This window comes from Schistocerca piceifrons, chromosome 8 (assembly GCF_021461385.2).
Source record: "Schistocerca piceifrons isolate TAMUIC-IGC-003096 chromosome 8, iqSchPice1.1, whole genome shotgun sequence".
Taxonomy (NCBI): Eukaryota; Metazoa; Arthropoda; class Insecta; order Orthoptera; family Acrididae; genus Schistocerca; species Schistocerca piceifrons.
The window spans coordinates 462,658,287-462,680,317 of record NC_060145.1 but is presented as its reverse complement, the minus strand read 5'-3'; the positions used below and the strand labels follow the sequence as shown (position 1 = coordinate 462,680,317).

Below are 22,031 nucleotides of genomic sequence, written 5' to 3'. Positions count from 1 at the left end.
CTTTTCAAGGGAATGCATGTGCGGTATACTCAAACAAGGGCAGCTTATAAATTGCAGCAGAAAAGCTGGTCATAGGGTAAAAATGTATGATGATCTACCTCATACAAAGACGAAATGAGCCAGATTTTTATTAAGTCATACATTTGCCGGAGCTCTTCTGCAGGCTAATAGAGGAATTCTTTCTGCACAATTTCTTTTTAGTTTAATAAACCCAGCAGGGGAAGCTTACAAGCAAAGCAGACAGTATGGGGGTTCCTAAAGATAGATGTATAGGTGTCAAGCCTCATGACAAAATGGTGATTAACATGGGCAGGGCGCACTGATCTGTGGTGTCGATCCACTCACTACCTGTCACATTAATCACAAAAAATTATTTTGTACACAGAGTGGTAAATATTAATTAATTTAATTTACAAATTATTTTGATAAATCACAATGAAGGGAGGTTGAAATGAAACATTTTATTGAAGGATGCATTTTGTTTTTATATGCTCAACAACTACAGAGGTGGTAATGTGTAAAGAGGCATCTATAGTTTGTTTTACCCCTTCTTCTACCAATCGATAACAAATAGTTCATTAAAGATAAGCTCGCTTTTCAAGTGCTGATACGCACACACATTCTTAAAATATACTTTAACAATAATTATATAAACTACTAACCATCTTAAGTGGTGCACTGTCATTAAATAAATTACATAATTACCTAAATGTGTGGCTGGAACAGGATAAGAAAAAACAATTATGGAATACAATAATATTAATTTGATCGGAATTAGCCAGCCAGGTACCTGACAAGCAAACAAATTTAACTACCCAGCGTACATCCTGGCTTTCCATGTAAGTTGGCGCCACAAAACTCTAGCCATAAATGAATCACTTCACTAATCAAGTATTTTTTTCCAACAAATTTCATACATGTTCAGTTTTGAAAACATACAATGCCTGGGTACAAGAAACTACATTACACTTTACATTATTCAATGAAACTTTGAGAAGATGCAGTATTCTAGGACTTCATAAAGCTATTCCATATCTGTGATGTTGAAGACAAGTTTCCACAGCCTGAATCATGATATTTAGCATATTACTTAAAGGACACACCATTTCCGAAAAGGGAAAAACACTTTTTACAATTGAGAATACTTCCAGAAAGCCATTCTTAATTATAATGCAAAAGACACTTTAGCATTCATAGGCATAGGGTGTGACAGTATTCTCTTTAAATGTAATGGACTGCAATCCTTTACAGAAACAGCAGTCCCATAAGCCACATTCATCTTAGCACACATGCAACTTATGCTTATTTATTGACAAATAGTAGTAGTACATATTACACTGCACCCTCTTCTGTTTCAGTACACACAACCTGATTAAGAACAACCAATACGACAACTTAGTGACAAAGCACTGAAAGCTTAGCTTTTTTGCCAAACAAAGATAACGGACCGACTCATTCTTTTTTTCCGGGACATAATTAGTGTTGTTTTAGACAAACAAAGAAAGTAATGTTTCTGGAGAAAAACCTTTTACCAAATATTAAAAAAAATACGCTTTCATGCAATTTTTAGTGCTTCTTAAAATTGTTAGGCTACATTAATTTACTCTCAATTTTTGTTGTTTAGTTTATCAGCTTCAGTTCACATTGCCATGCAGGTTTTATTTAATGTTTTCATATGATCCAAGCACCAAGTTTTGTGGATGTCAGAATTAAGAAATTTGTCACTTTCATCATCACATCAAAATAATGCTCTCAAATCATGAGGTACTGCCTCTCAGAGAAGTAAATCTTGTAAAAACAGAACACAATACTCAAATAGCTGTGGATTCACAGGCACACTATAATTACCTTCTGTGGAAATTAAAACATTCTACACAAATTAGGTACTCTTTGTTTCAATAAATAAATACTTAGATCAATACTTTACAGAGGATTCACAAAAAATATTTTTGCTTTAACGTGCGAAAATAAATGTTCATTTCGGTGACTACAAGGTCTTACACCCCATTCATGTTCACATTCACACAAATCTAGAATGTTAATGTACACCCACAAGATGAATCACACTTCAAATAATAGTAACTAATTGGACAAAAGTTAATGTACTACATAAAAATAACATGTTGCTATGCAATTCCACAACTTTACTTCTATAATAACTGCCAGAGTAAAAATAAAAAATATTGCAAAACACAAAGTTCTTAGCGAAATTTCTCATTTGACTCTTTACAGTACATCAATCACTATCACGTTAGGGTGACTGACAGAACATGTTATTTGTAGGTAAACCTTTCATATATACAACTCTAAAAGTTTATTTAAATGGTGAGAGCATATTCAACTGATGTTTTCACCCGAGCTTCAACTACTGCCTTGATATTTTTCACTCATATTTAACAGTTTCAGAACATTCAATCATCATATACAGGAACAATTCCAATGGTGTTGTGTTTCTTTACAACAACATCCAGAATGCACATTTCAAGAAGCTCCTTGGCCCTATTTATTTGTAACCACCGCAATGTTTACAATTGTGTTTCTTTACAACAACATCCAGAACACACATTTCAAGAAGCTCCTTGGCCCTATTTATTTGTAACCACTGCAATGTTTACAGCTACTTTGTTAATTATTAACTGCATAGGAGAAGCATACACACATTGGAACAAGTCGATCTGAATAAGCAGAAGTGCTAGACATTTAATTTTCAGTTGTGACCAAAAATTAAAAAACATATGACAATATTAACAGGACCACAGTGACGCAGTAATTTCATGAAGCTGACATGTCATGAGCTACTACTTCTTTCAATAAATATCACACTGGCTGAAGTTATATGAGAAAATATTTCCCATAATCACACAGTCATACATTTACTATGTGTCCAATGTTCCAGTCCAAAGTTAAAATTATGATCACAATAAAACTTACTACATCCCTCAAAACGGATGCTTTGTTCAATTCTCTCTTAGTACACCTGAAGAAAGTCAATTTTCCATTATACTGTTACGGTGTCTTCCACGTTCAAGTTGTGCAATAATGTCCTCATGTACTTCTTTATGATTTATCATTGCAGCCTCAACATTTGGATTCGCGAATTCTGAAGCTGCGATGATAGGCGTGTGCCCAGCATAATTCTGTTCTGTGGAGTTGGCACCACTATGCAGCAAGACACGACAACATGTAGCAGAATTTGTCTCCACAGCATGGAACAGTGGAGTGCGGCCACTTTTTGTATCCTGTAACAATACAGCAGAAGTTTTGTCTATGATATATACAGAATAATACTTTAGAGGTTTTCAACATTTATAAGTATCCCCATTAACACAGCACATAGTTATTTTACAAGAACTGCGCTTCATATTTTCCAATATTCTGTACGCAAACTCCTTAAGTAAAATTTAGCCTAACAAGGTAAATGTCAGGGTGAAGCAAGTACATTTTCCTCTGATATTTGAGGTAAATGGAATACATTTAAGCTGTGAGAGGAGCTTATTCAATGTGTGTCCTGTGTGGGTGATAGTCTTGTAGCATTCCCTCCTGTCTCAGCAAATGTTATGTTTCTAATCCAAGAGACAAATTCTATTCATTCAGAAAGGAAGCTAAGGTAAGAGTGTCAAACTTGGTGACAATATGGAAATGAACTGCAATATTTTCACTGATCATGACTTAGCTCTTTACCAGACACCCAAGTATCATCATCATCATCATCATCATCATCCACAGATGTTAATAACAACATGTACCAGTCAAGAGTGCAGGCAAAGAATAAACAAGGGGTTGTCACAAGGATTTCAAGATATTATTGCTAAAGCTTTCTTGATAGTGCCACAGAAAAAATAACATTACGTGAGAGGATTACATCACCATACTTTCTTTTCTAAAGACCAAGTAGTTTAATACAAGTAATTCATACAATCGCTACTGATACGATGGTTGACATGACAAGCACTGTACAAACTATAAACAACAAATGGGACTTTTGCAGCCCACTGTTTGGAAAATGCTTTGAAAATTCTAAAATGGTTTGTAATTGAAACAGCAATCAACTAAAAGTATGGTTTAAAAAGGTTTATTTGGATCAGATCATGACACTGCTTCAGATTTTTTACAAATCCGTTTTCAGATGGTTGTTATATGTTTCACTTTTTCTTTCTGGGGCCTCGTTTTCTATCCATATCTGTTTTCTGCACCAAGATAGACAAAGTATTTTGTTCACTATTTGACAAAGTTTACGACAGATTTATTTCTTGTGACCTCTATCAAAGCATTTATGAAAAAGTTTTAAAAGTTATTAAAATGTGGAATGTTGTGAAAACTAACATGCTGGATGCATCTGTGTGATGGGATCATCCTGTGCTCTCTTTTTCTTTTTATCATCACATTTGGGGACGTGCACTATGCAGGTGCTGTTAAATTCCTTGAAAAACACGAATTTATGGTTGCATTTTACATAATAAACACTAATGTTTTAATACATCAGCCTACAGTTATTTCAGTACATATTTAACAGTAAAGGTATAACTTTTAAAGTACTATGGCTATCTTTAAGTATGGGAATAAAATGTTGGTTTAGACGACTAGAAGACCTCTCGGAAATTATTTAGGAATGAGGTGTTGGATGACTGACTGTTCATTCAGAATGAGATCAGAGAAAGTGTTCTTACACATATTAATCTCAATCTCCTTTAGAAGATTCATTGCACCACCCTTATCTGTAAAGTGTAAGATTTGGAGGTTATATTGTATATTATCTACTGTAAGATTATTTTCTGCGAGATAGATGGCAAAGGCTGATTTGCTCAGTTGCAGGACATACGGATGTTCTTTAAACTTTGTTTCGATCTTTCTGCCAATTTCAAACTTTCTGCCCATTAGGCCGATGTAGAATTTGGGACTTATTACAGTTCAATTTATAGATTCCTGATCTTTTATGGGGGTTACTAATGTGTGAAAGTGTGCGTACAACTTACTGTTAAAGTTCATTATTGGCAGAAAAGCTGAATTTAACATTCTTCTTTTTGAGTAGGTAGCAAATTTTATAGGAAAGTAGGCCTAAACATGGTATGACAGAATACTTTGTTGATTTCATGTCCTTCACAGTAGCTGTAGATGTTTCTTGGAGAGATTTATTGTCAGCAATTCTTTATTTTCTGGGAGAAAATATCTATTACTAAAGCATCATATCCCTTATTATAAGCAACTGATTTAATTACGCTAGTTTCCTTTTGCTGTTCGTTGTAGCTCAGAGGTACTTGATGCATATGGTGACACACTGATCTAAACTTAGCCCTCTTATGCTGGTTTGGGTGGCAGAATGTGTTACCGATGGTAACATCCGTAGTTGTTAGCTTATGAAATATGCCAAGGTGATGTTTGTAATTTGTGTTACATATTTTAACATCCAGCAAGTAAATGCTACTGTTTATTTCATGTGACAGTGAATTTAATTATGTCATGTAATTTGCTCAGATCTTTCAAGCAGTAGGAGAGTTATCTACATATTTCTCTTGGTAAATAATTTTACTGCTTATTTGGCTTACAGATGAGAAGAACTTTTGTTCCAGATGGTTAATGCAGGTAGCTTGCAATTCAGCAAAATTGCTTACCATTGCAAACCGGCATTTTGTTTAGAGACTATTATTAAAAGTGAGACAGTACAAGAGTGAGAATCTCTTATATTTCAGGTCGGTTGAGCGTTTTATGTTTTAGGAGGTTTTTTTTATTACGTTAAAGTTTCTTCTACTGGGATATTAGTATAAGGATTAACAATATCTAATGAGGCAAATCTCACTGTTGGTAGTACGTGGATGTCAATTGTAAGTAGTTGCAAACTTTTAGTAAGTGGCAAGAAAATCCTTCAGTTATCTGCTTCTACTGTACTCCAATCTGTATACTGTGTTCACCACTGGATATAAAGGCAAGGAAAACTAAGCCCATACACATACAAACAGCATCTATAACCTCTTTACGACTGTGGGATCTTTGAAAATTGTTTATGTTACTCACATGAAGCTCGGCCACACTTTGTAAATGTTCATCGCGTGTGCCGCCATTAAACAGAGAATGGTGCGGTATAAGGTGTTTTACAAGGAATTTAACAGCACATGCATAGTGCACGGCCACAAATGGGATAATTTCAAAATTCACAATGAAAACACACAGCGATTTCATCCCACACAAGCATACATCACAAAAATTTTCACCATGTTTCACATTTTAATAATGTCATAAATGCTTCGATAGAGGTCATAAGAAATAAATCTATCATAAACTTTATGAAGGAGTGAACAAAACATTTCTGTCCATCCTAGTGCAGCAAATCAATAATGGATACAAACTGAGGGTCAAGCAAGAAACCAACACGAAACAGGCAAAAACCATCTGAAGATGAATTTGTGAAAAATGTGAAACCAATCCTGGGGTGATCCAAACAAATCTTGTTAAACACACCTGTGGCTGGTTGTTGGTTCAAATGGCTCTGAGCACTATAGGACATAACATCTGTGGTCATGAGTCCCCTAGAACTTAGAACGACATAAACCTAACTAACCTAAGGACGTGACACACATCCATGCCCGAGGCAGGATTCGAACCTGCGACCGTAGCGGTCGCGCGGTTCCAGACTGAAGCGTCTAGAACCGCTCGGCCACCAGCAGCCGGCCAGCTGGTTGATGTTTATAATAGAAACATTATAGTATTACAGCCTCAGTCCCAATATGTGAATTTTCGACACAAAACAGCATTCTGAAATGGTATCTTTATAAGATGACCACACGGCAGCTGAGAGAACAGGAACAACATTATGTTGTCGTGAGGACTGGAGTTACAAACACCTAGCATCCTATGGCTTGATGAAACACTTTTTTCTGTCACAGGTGTGGCAAGCACATACAATTGTTGAACATGGGCACCTCTGCCCCAAAGTGAGATGGATAAGTTCCTCATGTAAATATATGATGTAACTACATGATCAATTTCATCGTATGCTCAAACATGTTCATCAAGGCTAGTCAATATTGTAAGGGGCGTTCAAAAAGAAACAAGCCAGAGGCATAATTACAGAAACCAGTACCTGTATGTTAGCTGTTGAGACACTTATCCCACTGTGACACAAGTTGGTGAATGGTTGTCACACACAAAATTCCTGGGGCTGCGATGTTAACCAGCTCCATACGTACAGATGGACGTCATCATCCGAGGTGAATCGTTTGCCCCCTCAGAGCCTTTTTAAGGGGACCAAAAATGGTTTTGTCACAGGGAGAGTGTTCCGGAATGTATGGAGGGTGGCCAAGAACCTCTCATTTGAATTTCTGCAGGAGTGCAGCGACTCTGTTGGCCGTATGAGGCTTCGCATTGCCGTGGACCAGAATGACCCCACGGGTGAAACTACCTGGTCGTTTTGATTTGATCGCTTGGCGAAGTGTGGTCAAGGTTTGCAAGTAACACTGCAAATTCAATGTTGTCCTGTGCTGCAGGAAGTGAATCAGAAGGGAGCCATCATGGTCGGAACGTCAGCATAGGGGAAAACTATTCACCTTGGACAACATATAGCTGCATGTGTGGAACTGGTTAACATTGCAGCCCCAGGAATTTTAAGAGACAGCCATTCACCACCTCGTGTCACAGTGGGGCAAGCATCTCGACAGCCAGGGTCAATACTTCTAACATACAAGTACTGGTTTCTGTAATTTTGCCTCCAGCTCTTTTCTTTTCGAATGCCCCTTATATTAGGATGTGCTTTCTAGCATATTTCAATAGAAACTGAGACCACTATATACTGCCCTCAAATTAAACAATTTCTCTAACACTTTGGCAGTGATCTTAGCGTAACCAAATTGTTTGTCCCAATTGCATTTGTTTCTGGTTATAATATAGTAATATGAAAGGCGAGCACTTTACCCCCCTCCCAAACTATTTATCTGTCTGTCTAGTTGATTCTGACTCTTAGTGACCCTGTGAACTAGAACAACAATTACTTCTGGGCTGCCCCATCTCCCAAAGACTTTCCAGATTGGATTCCACCGATCCAATTCATTCTTTGCCACCTCTTCTCTTTGTGCCTCTCTCTCTCATAAATAGGAAAAAACAAAGAATAGGACAAAAGCAAGAAAAATAATGGAATAAAGAAGTGGTTGCAGGCCTGGTCAAATAACCAAGTGAACAACATGTATAAACACGAAAAGCCGTCTGCAGAAAACTTGTTTGGAAAGTACCAATAATTTGCCTGCATTTTTATTTTAACATTTAGAAATGAATAAATGAAATAGATGAGGAAATGTTAGGAATTTAAGAGATAGGTCACTTTTCTAGATACACATGCAACAAAATTTGTATCCAATTGAAAATGTTAGAAATTCGAGGTAAAGCTTTGATTGAAATGTGTATAAAACATACATATGAATGGACACTAACTGTGTTGCCACATTGTGGATTTTTAATGCAAATCTCATTAGGGGTCAAATGACCCCTTCCTGTTCTATACAATGTTCATCATAAGAATAAACCTTATTTAACTTTACACCATGTTTTCTTCCGCATAAGCTTGAATCGCATTGGATTTCATTTCAAATGGAGCGGAAGCCAAGCTGTGTCCAGTACAGTTAAGTACAGTCATAAGGGTAAGTTTTCTGCTGTGTTATACACACACACACACACACACACACACACACACACACACACACACACACACACACACACACACAGACTGTGAGATAATGTGGGGACAACATCTTTACCGGTGCATTTAACTTTGACGACAGTGGCCAGCCAGCTGGTCCCACTAACCTGCAATGATGTAAGCAGCTGCAGTTCAGACACAAAAAGATAGCAGAGAAACAATATCGCTTAAAATGTCATTTAAGTTTTAAAGAGAATGAAATAATGTTCAGCAAAACTCTAGCACTACTGCATGCTTCTTAGGTGACCACACGGAAAGCTTAAAATGTTCTCTTTCTCACCTAACATAGTATTCTAATTACAAACAAGAGTGATGAAAATTCCTAACTTAGACACAGGGTAATTTTTCTTAGTGGTCTGTGTGATGCAAAAGCGTACTGCAGGGATTTCACTGTATTGTTGAATACTGAAGCCACTGAAGATATTAATTACAGTTAGTCCTCTGTTAATCTCTTTGCTCCTTCCTTATCTGAATCCAATAATTCATTTCAGTTCTGGAACTGTCATCTATTACGTTACTATCGAGTCGATCAACAACACAATCAGCGAAGCCACCCAGGTGCCGCATTTTCTCCTCTTCCTTTATGATGTGCCATTCTAAATCCCACCAGTGTTCGGCAGTGACATCTCAAAAAGATGCTTGCATTAGTTCCAGTACATGTGGCAGCTTAACAGTCGTTATTTCTCGCGACAAATCCCTTAGTTTGGCTCCACATCAGTTATGTTGAGTTCATGTTGTAATGGTACAGTGGCAAGCGTAAAAATGCAGCATTTGTATGGTGTACTTAATGCTGGGAAATTGATTGTTTTTCTAGTTTCTACAACACTTATCACTCTGATTAGTGTAAGACTACATCTATGGTGTAAAACAATGGATGTAACCCAAATAAAGAGTATTTGGTTTTTATTTTTCTCCTAAAAAATTAAATTGTTATGATTTCTTAATTTAAGCAATCTTTGTTAATAAACTTTCATAAAATATCGTGATAAGTAAGAATTTATATTTGAAATGAAAACGCAAATTTCACGTGCAACATGTCATTTGAAACAAGAAAATGTGCAGTATTCATAAAAATGATGATGTAGGTAATTCAAATTGAAGCAGTCATACACGAACTGTACAAGATTATCAGTCTATTATGCTACCGATTCTGATATCCATCCAATCTGCAGGAATATCTCAACTGTATCAAATAGAGTCCCTCAGAAAACTTTCAAAGCCCATTTTTTCTGTAAATTTATGAAAAACGTTAAGAACAGCCTATTTCTTGGCACTTTTTAACCATGTTTCACTATGGAGCAGGAAGCAGCATCAGCCCTTTTTATACTGCATATGAACAGCCCGACAATCGGAGCACAACAGTACAGAGACTGACTGTACACAATTTTTAAATAAGCATTACATAGCTAAAGGGTGTTTAAGAAAAAAGTTTATTGCTTTTAATACATTTCGAATAGCTTAAAGTTTCATTTAATGACACTTGGTAAAAGGATGCATATGTAGGATCTACGTCCAAGAGCATAATACCAATGTACGTGCACTACAGTTTCTGACCAATCATCACGTTTGTGTTTGTTTGCATCAGGTTTATTCTTATGATGAACTTCCTAGAGAAACTATTTCCTCTTTAAAAAAATTTTCTGGAAAGAGTTTAGAAACAGTTTCCACTACACACATATATTTACAGATTGTACCTTTAAATTTACGTCGGCACCAATGGAAATCAACGCCCGAAGTTCTTCCACTTTATCATACATAGCACACAGATGCATCGGCGCGTAACCTGTAAAATGGAAAATTACCATCAATGTCTTGCGAGTTCACAAATCATTATACACGTGGCACAAAGAAACACCACGGAAATGATACTCTCGACTACAATGCTATACTTACCATCATCATTGAACAGTTCTAGATCAGTTTTCCGAAGACCTGGAGCTGTCAGCAAGCGCCACAGAATATCTGGACAATGTGCATCCCTCTGTACAGCCAAATGAAATGAAGTGTTGGCAGCTTTATCCCTGAATTGTGGCTTTGCTCCAAATTTGATCAGTATGTCTACAGCTTCCGTCATCTTATGTATAACAGCAAGATGCAACGGGGTCTGCAACAAAGTAATATAATATTCAGGTCCAAAGCGCTTTATACGAGTTTTCACCAACAAATCTGTAGAGGAAAAAGAACTAGCATTTTTTCTGCAAAAAAAAATTATGAAAAGGCAAGATTGCTACTCGCCACATAGTGGAGATGTTGAGTCACAGACAGATACAACAAAAAAGAGTGCTAAACAAGTAAGCTTTTGGTCAAAAGGCCTCCTGGATTAGATGACGTACATTCACACAAATGCAATGCTACTGGTACACATATGACCACTCTCTCCAGCTGCCGAAGCGAGACGCGAGCATAAAACACACACACACACACACACACACACACACACACACACACACACACACACACACACAGTCTCTGGCCACCAAATCTGGACTGCCAGCAGCTGCACTTGGTGGGAGAAGCAATCCATGGGTAGCAAGCGTGAGGAGGAGGCTGTAGCAGGGCAGGAGTGTGGGAAGGATATATTTCAGGGAGAGTTCCCACCTGCGCAGTTCATAAATGTAGTAGTTGGTTGGAAGGATCTAGATGCCACAGGCTATGAATCAGCCACTGAAGTGAAGTACACTATGTTGCGCAGCATTTTCAGCAACTGCGTGGCACAATTGTCACTTAGCCACAGTTTGTCAGTGGCTGTTCATGTGGGTAGACAACTTGCTGGTTGTCATGCCAACATAGAAAGCAGCACAGTGGCTGCAACTCAGTTGTGACTGTCTGAAATCTAACATCTCCTGTATATGAAGAATAGCGGTCCAATCCTTTCGTAATATTGTTTTTCTCCCATTTTGAGTTTACCATTGTTTACTGCTAACAAATACTTATTTCTTAAAGAAAAAATACGCAACATGGACCCCCCCCCCCAACACTTCTTCTCAGTAACAGCCCTTTACAAGAACACAGCTGTTGTTACTAAACCAAAATAACTACTGTTTATCAGTTGCTGGTATCTTCAAACAGATCATATTGATATAATTTGCAGGAAAAAATGATAAAAACATAGTACTGCGGTGTGTGTATGCGTGTGTGTGGGGGGAGGGCGGGGGGGGGGGGGGGGACATAAGGAATTTTGTTTCAATGCTTGGCAATCAATACAAATTTTAGGTCCATTCTGTACACGGAAAAACTAATGTTTGAAAACTGGCTCATTCAGCCAATTACATGAAAATTTAGAGTCAAGTGTGGAATCTGGCTCACAGTGCAACTTGGTGGCAGAGTTAGGTGGGATGGTTTCAAAATATGATTGTATAAGGTAACAGTGGAGTTCAAGCCCGTACTACATCATTTACAATACCAGAAAGAATTTGTGTGGAACCTGTTACTTATTATGGAATGCTTCGTTGAGTTCAGTTTGTTTCATGTTGTGCATTGGTTACTTTTTTATTTTGAAGTCCTCATAGCCACGAGTTGGCTCCAAAGCGTAAATTGTGGGTATGGGCCGCCAGCCCTTCGAGAAGGGGGAGGGAAAGTGTCCACACCAGGCACAGTTAATATTTAAAGGCACTGAGGCACAGCCACCCCAAAATATATATTAAAATAAATTTCTGAACTACATGTTACAGATTTACATCATCAAGATACATTTTGCATATTTCCAACATGGATTTAAATAATGCTGGTCGATGTTTTTGGAACCATTGATATGCAGTATCAAGGGATTATTTTCAACCAAGTAGTAGCTAGTCTTAAGGTTGCGCATTGAAATGCCACTTTATGTAGCAGTCGTTTTGGGGGCATAGCTTCTACAGAGTACAGCTCTTATGGCCAGCCCGTAGGCTCTAGTCACTCAGCCTAAGAGTGTTCTACCAACCTCCGCACACCTTATACCACATGAAAAGGAACAGAATTGCTAATATTTGCTGTCAAATCCCTTTCTCTGTATATATCTGTCATGCTTTGGTGTGTCACTAATCGACATTCACTGTTATTGTTTTGAAATAATTTTATATACTTGTTTTTGTTCTTGTATTGACTATTTTAGCCACTGTTAAAATAAGTTTGGAAATCTCTCACCAGACTGCACTGGGATAAGGTAACATAAGTATCACCTCCTAGCAAGAGTTTGACGAACAGTTAGTAGAACAAAGTGCGTGAAATATGATCCATTACTTTAGTTTCCTTGCTTGCTAATGGTGTTCATGGTTAACGGGCATACTTTTGTGATTGTGCTTCTTTTTGTGAGGGTACTGTGCCTGAGTGAAGTAAGCTATACTATCTCCGAAGTAACTGTGACATATCACGAGTTCAAAAACAGCACAGTATGGATTTGGTGTGCAATTTATTAGGTAGAAATATGGAACATGCCAGTAGGATAAAAGTGAAGGAACTTGGGACACTCAGACCAGGCCTGAAAATCAATCCAGAACAGAAACAGTGTAAATCCAGGCAATGATATACACAAAATGTCAACAGAACAACATACAATGCAGCTGACTGGTCGTGAGTGAAGTGAAAAACGCATTTTTGTGTTTCACCTGTCTTGTGACAAACCGTAGTGATAATGCCTGGACTGAGGATGGTATGACGACTTAAAAAAATTTTCACGCAAAGGTGAAGAAACACAATTCTAGTGAAGAACATTTAAATGGTTTTATTGAATTTCAATGTTAGGGAAAGTGTAAATTATATGCCAGCCAGACAGTGCTTACCGCCTTGACAAACACATATAACGAAAATGTCTCAAAACACCAGTATACCTTGAGTGAACTGATAAATGGCATTAAATTTTGCAGCAAATTCAAGCTGGCCTTAAGGGGCCACGACGGAACAGAAAAGTCCAAGAACTCGGGAATTTTTCGAGGACTACTTGATCTGATGGCAGAACTTAACAGCATCTTGAAGTAGCACATTGGAAAACGGTTTCCTTAGGCCTCTCCAAAACAATTCAAAATTTACTGTTAGAATCATTTTACAAGGTATGCCAAAATCTGATTAGGAATGAACTGTCTAAGGCAAATATCCTTGTTATTGAAGTTGATGAAACTACCGACTGTGCAATTTTGTCACTAACTGGTTGTAATAATTCTCTGAGAGCTGTTGAGCAAAATTAAGGAAAGATTTATTTCCTTTAATTGACTAAAATGTTACACTGCAGAAGATGTAACTCAGCTGTTCTCGGCGAGCCCGAGAAAATGAACATAAATGGAATACCTGAGAAACTGAGAGCTCAGTGTTATGACGATGCACCTGTTATGAGTGGTCATGAAAGTGGAATTCAAACCAGGATTAAAGAGGTGTATAAAAATGATCACCTCATTCACTGTTGCACACACCAGTTAAATTTAATTGTTGCATGCTGTGTGACAGGCAATAAGCAAGCATGAATCTTTTTCAGCACCTTGGAAGGAATTGGTACCTTTTACCCAGTCTCCTAAACGCACAGCCATTCTTCACGAGATAGTGATGAAATATATTCCTACTTGTCCTCCGTCCATCAGATGGAATTTCAAATCACAGAGTGTAACAGCTATGCACAAATACCAGAAGAATATTGTAGAGTGCATGGAAAAAGCCATTGATGGTGATAGTAATAATTACAAGACAATAAACAAGGCTATGGGGCTCAATGGTTTCTTGCAAGACGAAGATTTCTTCTTCTGGCTATGTTTTTTGTCATGCCTCATTGTGACATTCTTTTCAACCAGTTCCAGCAAAGGAATACTGATGATGCGAAAACTGTTTAATACGCATTTCAGTTTGCAACTTCTGTCCAGCACGTTAGGGCCTCACTAGACACTGACGATAACTGGGAACAGGAAAAGACAAACTGCAAAAGACGATTGTTTCACTGAATGAAGAATGGCGTGTGCACAAGATGTCTATGACCAAATAATGACTCAGATCAGCGATTTACTGAATGTGGCTTTCAAATTACAGTGTTTAGACTTACAATATGAACTGAACGCACTAAACAGCTGAAATGATTTTATGAAAGTGTCAGGTGCTTTGACGTTGTTTAACTTTCTTTATGAAAAGGATCTGGCTAAAGTATTTACTGAAAGTGTCAAACTTCTGCAAATAATAATAATAATCTTTCTGATGACAACAGGAGATGCGGAACGCTGCTTCTCTACATTACAGTGAGTGAAAACATTCATGCACTTCGTGCACTTGCGATGCATTCTCTCGAAAAAGAACTACTTAATCAGCCAAATTTTAAGGAAATAGTCATAGACCATTTTGCGGTGCAGAAGGGGAGACAAGCTGATTTCATCTACAAACAAATGAATTAAGGCAAGCAAAAGTGCATTAATAGATGATAAGAAGCAATGCCTTTGTTGTGACTATCAGTTTAGCTTACAAAATTAAGTGCATAAAAAGGGTAGTGATATGTTTAGCCACTGAAGTTACATTTTCCAAAATGCATCCTCATTCATAGGACAGTTTCTTGCCCTAAATTCAAATTTGCCGACATTTTATCACACGAAACGTACTAAAAGCTATGCATTTAGGAGAGTTCTTTCATGCGCTAGACCACTCAAAATGCATAAATTAGTAATACACAAATATAAATAGTACCACAAATATGGTATTGTAAATTAACATGGCGTTTGGTCATGTCACCCAGTCACAGCACAAGACCTGTTATGTCACAGAGACACCACTGTTTCATCACTAACTCAAAACGCCACAGTCTGAGCACATAAAACATCCAAGATTTTTAAATAAAAACACTAGAAACATTAAGTGTGTAGCGAAGTTAACATATACTGCATTAGAGATCTCTCCAAAACACGTCTTTTAGTATTATTTGTTGTGGTAATCTGCCGGGAAATACGATGGCAGGGGATAAATAAGCTACTTTTAGATTTTATCTTAGGGTTAGCTTTCGACGTTATTTAGTAGTTCACCATGAAATGGAAAGATGACAGTACGTAAACTGTTTGGCTAGAGTGATATTGCCCCCTGCCCACTGATATATTGGTTGCGGTGACCTGCAGTTCTGTAGCATAGCCCAAGGTGTAGGTTAGTTCCAATTGATCAGTGTTGCATGGAAATCATGAGATGCGCCTGGTCCACACTAAAGCAACATTACTAACAGGTACTTTACTCACAGAAAAACATTAAAGTATTGCTCTTCACAACATGCATGTATAGCACTACTATATTTCAGAAGGACATAAGAATAGGCACACCCAGTTCTAATCATTCCATTAATGGGAAGAAAACATTTTAAGGTCACTATCCAATTGGATATAGAACACGTTAACAAAAGAGCAAAAACTAAAGTGGCATTTTTATTCTACATGACAAAATTCATTACCTTATTTACACAGTTTTATATTGGTTCCATCATCAAAACTTACTGTGTAAAAGTAAAGTGAAGTTGTCCTTACCTCTCCCTCGTTATTGCAGATATCCAGAGAGTAGTCGCGAGCTCTCAGGACACAGCACTGCCGCTTGATTCGGTTGATATCACCTGCCAGTACAGCGCAGTGGAGGGGACTGTAATGATGAAAATTGTCCGACTTTCAGAGATAAGGCCAATGCAAGGTATTTAACTACCAATAAAAAACATTAATAGAAAATATTTAGCATGGAAAAGAGAACAATTGTGAGCTAACCACAGTTACACAAAGATTATAAATATAGGTAAAATCTGACGACACCCTTAAAATTTCACCTATCTGCATTTAGCACTATAATTATCCAATTTGGTGGTAATTCTGTTTAATTGATGGAACAGTATTCAAACTGAAAGGTTAGCACTGCAAAGTCTGATGAAAAATATGACAGTTCTACTAATAAAGCCTACATCACTCACAGACGGTACACATCAATGGACAATGGTAAAATAAGAGACTTCATTTTCTAACTAGTGGGGTGGCATGGTGGTAAGACAATGGATTCACATTCACGAAGTTGACAGGTCAAATAAATCACTCTACAGTCCTCCAAATTTAGATTTGCAGTCTGCAGTTTATATCCCCTCTACTTCGCCCACCATCTGTTTACTGCCCAAATAACGTAACTCAATTACTATTTTAGTGTCATTTCCTAATTTTATTTTTCTCAGGGTCACCTGATTTAATTCAGTTACATTCCATTAACTTTGTTTTACTTTTAAACACTGTTCCATTCAACTGCTCTTTCATGTCCTTTCTGGCAACTGACAGAATTACAGTATCAGTAGCAAAGCTCAAAGTAGTTATTGAGCTGAGCTTCAATTCTCTTTCCACATCTCTTTTTGGTTGATTCTCCATCTACATACAACGTTTGGTACTGATCTGAATGGCGTGTGGAGGTTTGGGCGTTAGATACGAATAATTCATTTTATTTCACGGAGAAGTGGATAAACAGCTTATTTCTACATATGATAGATTTTCATAATTGTGTGTGTTCACTTACTTAAATATGATTTTTTGTACTTCCACCATTAAATGTGGATATCTGGTTAGTTAAAGAGATTAATAATTAGTCATCTCTCCCAGCAGTCCATGGGTGGCGCAAATGTGGTTGCAGACAAATGCGCGAACGTGAAAAGTACTTCGTGTCCATGAAGTACTATACTACTACTTTTCAAAAGCTCTAAAATATAAACAAGTTTGTGTGCGCGGGTATGATCTGCACATTGCCGCTAACGTACTCTTCTCTTCCACACATTCTGGTGGTTTCCAGCGACTAGAAGGAGCAGTGTGGTGCTGGTGTGCCAGACTCACACTCCCACTTTATTATTGAGCTTTCGTGGAGTTGTTTTGTCGATCATCTTTTCAGGATAGCCGGCTGCGATTGTCTGCCCAACTTCTTCCCCGAAGATAAGATGCTGTTTTGGAGGAATTTTGTATACTCTTAAAATAACTCCGTACACTCAGAATACTTTTAAACCACTCTCACTACATTTTCAATTCCAAAAACAATGATTCATTTTTTGTAAGCCCAACAATTACTGGTCCAACAGATACTCTTACATACTTTATAACAAATACAATCTAGAACGCTCTAGCAAGTCCACCATCCAGACCTCACGAAAGTAAGTGAATAAGTAAGTGTCTTCTTTTCTTTAACAACATTCAACTGATGTAGCACCGTCATGGAGTACAGCGCGTTTGCTCCTTGTGCTGGCATGTAACTTCTGAGGCAAGCGCTGCGACTACCTGCCCGTGCCGATCAACTGTGCGATACATGCCAGTCCTGCACACACACATAATCGTGGCGCAGTAGACACAGTTCCACTTTCACACGCTCATCTATAAAATAACGAGTGTTCGAGACGGTGGAAATACGAGTGTGTCTAGAATTTTCCCCCAAAATTCTCGAGGCACTACAATATGGAAATGGCGGAATAAGATTCAGGTGATTTTTAATATATAGATATAACATCTCTTTTCAGTAGAACTGAATTCATTCATTTACTAGAATTTGGTAGTGTTTCTTTCTTCTTCATGCACCCTAACAAAAACTTTTTTGCTCAACTGTGTACACTCAATGATACATCTACTTACTTAGTTACATAATCGCATCTGGAAGAACTTAATCCACAACAATATACTAATCAGTTTTAAATGACGAAAAGATGAGTTGCACTCAAAAGAGTGGTTAATTCAGTCAACTAAACACTAAAAAGTGGTTCCAGTTGAAAGAACTAATAAATGGTTCAAGTGACAGAATAGCTACAGAGTGGTTTCACTTGAAAAGAAATGAATGAATATCGTAGTCCAACCAATGAGAGAAATTATTCAGACAGTTCACAGAGAGAAAAACTTCACTGAAATTCAATAGTAGGAAAAGGAAGAGAATGTAAAACAACAGGTGAATTTAGACCGAATGAAAGAAAAGCACCTGGCGAAATTTTGCATAATCATAAATTAATCATTGCTACCACCTGGTTTAACAATCATAAAAGGGTGCTGTATAAGTGAAAGAGACCTGGAGCCACCAGAATGTTTCAGATTGATTATATGACGGTAAGCCAGATTTTGGAACCTAACATTAAACTGCAAGATATTTCTAGGAACTCTGTCCACAATTTATTGGTTATGAACTGTCGGTTAAAACTGGAAAAACTGCAAAAAGATTAAAATTAAGGAGATGAGACCTGGATAAATTGAAAGTACCAGAGATTGTCGGGTTTCAAAGTGAGCATTAGGCAAAGATTGCCTGACACAGGGGAATGGAATACAGTGGAAGATGAATGGGTAGCTTTGAGAGATGAAATGGTGAAGCCTGCAGAGCATCGAATAGGTGAAAATACAAGGCCTAGTAGAAAGCCTTGAGTAACACATGAGATACTGAATTTAACTTATGAAAGGACAAAATACAAAATTTAGTATATGTAGGAGGCAAAAAGGCATACAAACGTCTGATAAACGAGTGACAAGATTTGCAAAATGGCTAGAGAACAAAAATAAGGATGCAGAAGCACATATAACATTTGGAAAAGGTAGAAACCGCCTACAGGAAAATTAAGAGGACATTCGGAGGAAAGCAGCGGCACGCATGTCAAGAGCAGAGATGGAAAACCTGTATGAAACAAACGAGGGAAAGGTGAAAGGTGGAAGGAGTATATAGAATGGTTATACAAGAGAAACTTAGTTGAAGACGGTACTATAGAAAGAGAAAAGGACATACACGAAAATGCGATGGAAGATTTGATGCTGCACGAAGAATCTGACGGAGCAAACAAATGACTTAAGTCAAAACGAGGGCCTGGGAGGAAACAAAATTTCCTTAGAACTATTGACAGCCTCGGGAGAGCCAGCCACGACAAACTCTTCCATCTGGCAAGCAAAATGTCCGAGACAGACGAAATACCCTCAGACTTCGAGAAGAATATAAGAATCCCAATTCCAAAGAAAGCAGGTGCCGACAGGTGCGAATATTAACGAACTGTCAGTTTAATAAGTCACAGTTGCAAAATACTAACAGCAATGGAAAAATGGGAAGAAGCCAGCCTCATGGAAGTTGAGTTTGGGTTCTGCAGAGATGCTAGTACACGTGAGGAAATAGGAAAAGGCAAACCACCTTTCACAGCTCCCGTACATTCGGAGAAGGCTTTCGTTAATGTCAGTGCACTCTGAAATTCTTTTAAGTGGGAGTAAAACATAGGGAGAAAAGGGTATTTACAACTCGTACAAACACCAGACGGCAGTTAGAGTCTAACCACAGAAAAAGGAAGCAGTGTTCAAGAGCAAAACGAGACGGGAACGTAGACCGTCCACAGTGTTATTCGACTTGTAGATTGAGCGACAGTGAAGGAAGCCAAAGAAAAATTTGGAGTAGGAGTTAAAGTTTGAGGAGGAGAAATAGAAAATTCGAGAACCTTCGCAGCTCACTAAAACTGTGTGCCAGACACTAACTCGGCTCCACAGTTCGAGTCTCAGTTGCCACACAACCCCAATCTGCCGGGAAGTTTCGTACTGGCACACACTCCACTGTAGAGTGAAAATTTCATTCTAAAAACTTCAAGGTTAGCCGTCAGACAGTCGAGGAGTCGGAAGAGCAGCCTGACAAAACAGACACGCCTCGAAAAGAAGGTATATGACATGTGCAAACGGAAGTTTAACGAGACCGACTGTACCGGTCAAAGTAAATCGGCCGATGCCGAGCGAACGAGATCGGGAAACTGGTACGGGAAGTAGTAGACGAGTTTTGCCTTCCGGGTAATAAAATAACTGACGATAGCAAAAGTTGATACGATGTTAAATGTAAGCCAGCTACGGCGAGAGAAGTGTTTCCAAAGAAGAGAAATTTGTCAACATCGAATATAGACATAAAGCCCGTCTCACATGGAGCAAGGTTCCCCGCAAGTTTGTGAGATGGCGTGCATGCCTGCCGGCTCGCAGGAAAAGGAGCCGGCTATCTTCCGTGCCGAAGGTCTCCCACGGTGCAAGAGCGGCAGCTAGTTGTCTTGTGATCGGCTGCATGTTGTATCGAACGAAGACGGCTGCTTCAGGTACAGATGTTCAGAACAAACTGGCGTTATTAGCTGTTTTGGTGCTAAGCAATGCAGAAATGCATGCTAATGAGAGAAGAAGAAAGAAAGAATGGATGAAAAACTGGATTAAGAGGAGAAACGCTGGAAAAGGTGTGCTCTCCATGCTTCATAAAGAGTTGATGTTAGTTCGCATAACACCTACTTTTGTTTGAAAAGTATCACCATTTCATTACTGTTTGACTTTATAAATATGACTGTTATATACGACTTTATTTTATAGGATAGAAGATCGTACATCCTTTGCAAATTTTATACGAATGGATGTATTGGTATTTGCAACTCTTTCGAGTGCCTCTGCACGCAAGTGTTTATTATAATAGTTTGCACTTTTCACGACGTACAGACACTGTTCTTCCCTAAAAGTAATTATCACTGCTTCAATCGCTTCCTTGCACCACTGCGGTGCCATTATTTAATAATTATAAGAACTCCCTACCGCACCTAACAACAGCAGAAAAACAACTATCAACAAAGGCTTCCCGCCCAAGATTTCGGCGTCTGACGTCACAAACTAAACGCCTCACGATTGGCCAACGCAGGTAGCACGCAGGGAATCTTGCAAGAAAAATAGCACCGGACCTATCCTGGAAATCTTACAAGGTTCCCAGCAAGGTAGCCCGCGCGAGCCAGCTAGGAAACTCAGCGAATCTTGCTCCGTGTGAGACGGGCTTAAGGATCAGGTAGTCGTCGCGAAGGTATATCTGTCTCGAGTGTAGCCTCTCATTAGAGTGAAATGCGGACGGTAAAAAGTTCTGACGAGAAGAGGGCAGTAGCTTTCTAAATGTGGCGCTACAGAAGAGTGCCAAAGATTACACGGGTAGACGACGTAAGCGATAAGTACGTAGTGACGGAAGTTGTGGCACGACCCGACCAGAGAAACGGACAGGTCGATACGACGCCAATTCAGTACCGGAGGGAGGTGCGGGTGGTAAAATGTGCAGAGAAAGACCGAGACAGGAATAGGGTGAGCGGGTGCGCGACACTCACACGTTGCCCTGGTCGTCCGGCTCGAGGCAGCAGAGCCAGTCGCGGAAGGCGAAGAGGCGCAGCGCCAGGTCGCGGGCGGCGCGCGGCCGCTTGGCCGGCGGGCCCGCGTCGCCCGTGCTGGGGTCGGCGGGCAGGCGGTGCTTGCCGAGCCTGGCGGCGGCGGCGGCGGCGACCAGAGGCGACCCCACCACGTCTCCGGCGGCGGGCATCCTCGCGCTCGGCGACGGCGTCCGGTGCGTCTGGGGCGGCGACGACGACGACACAGGTCCTGCGGGCAGAGGCGCCGACACTTCGATTAAGACACGACCACCGATCTGTCGG

The 22,031-nt window shown here is 38.9% G+C and overlaps 1 protein-coding gene across 1 annotated transcript; it reads right to left on the bottom strand.

Annotated features, from left to right (window-relative positions):
* Positions 1 to 451: 451 nt before the first annotated feature.
* LOC124711715 (B-cell lymphoma 3 protein-like) lies at positions 452 to 21,820 on the bottom strand. The gene is made up of 5 exons (XM_047241926.1): positions 21,711 to 21,820; positions 16,126 to 16,234; positions 10,574 to 10,784; positions 10,375 to 10,463; positions 452 to 3,239 (listed from the first exon to the last, which is right to left on the bottom strand). The coding sequence occupies exons 3-5, from the start codon at positions 10,752 to 10,754 to the stop codon at positions 2,988 to 2,990; spliced, it is 522 nt and encodes a 173-aa protein (XP_047097882.1). The 5' UTR covers positions 10,755 to 10,784; positions 16,126 to 16,234; positions 21,711 to 21,820; the 3' UTR covers positions 452 to 2,987.
* Between the last annotated feature and the right edge of the window lie 211 nt (positions 21,821 to 22,031).

Excerpts from the sequence above, each read along its gene's own strand:
- LOC124711715 (XM_047241926.1), bottom strand. The coding sequence starts at position 10,754 with ATGACGGAAGCTGTAGACATACTGATCAAATTTGGAGCAAAGCCACAA. Across the intron at positions 10,464-10,573 it reads AGAACTGTTCAATGATGATG|GTTACGCGCCGATGCATCTG; the intron begins GTAAGTATAGCA and ends TCCATTTTACAG. Across the intron at positions 3,240-10,374 it reads GTGCCGACGTAAATTTAAAG|GATACAAAAAGTGGCCGCAC; the intron begins GTACAATCTGTA and ends GTATTGTTACAG.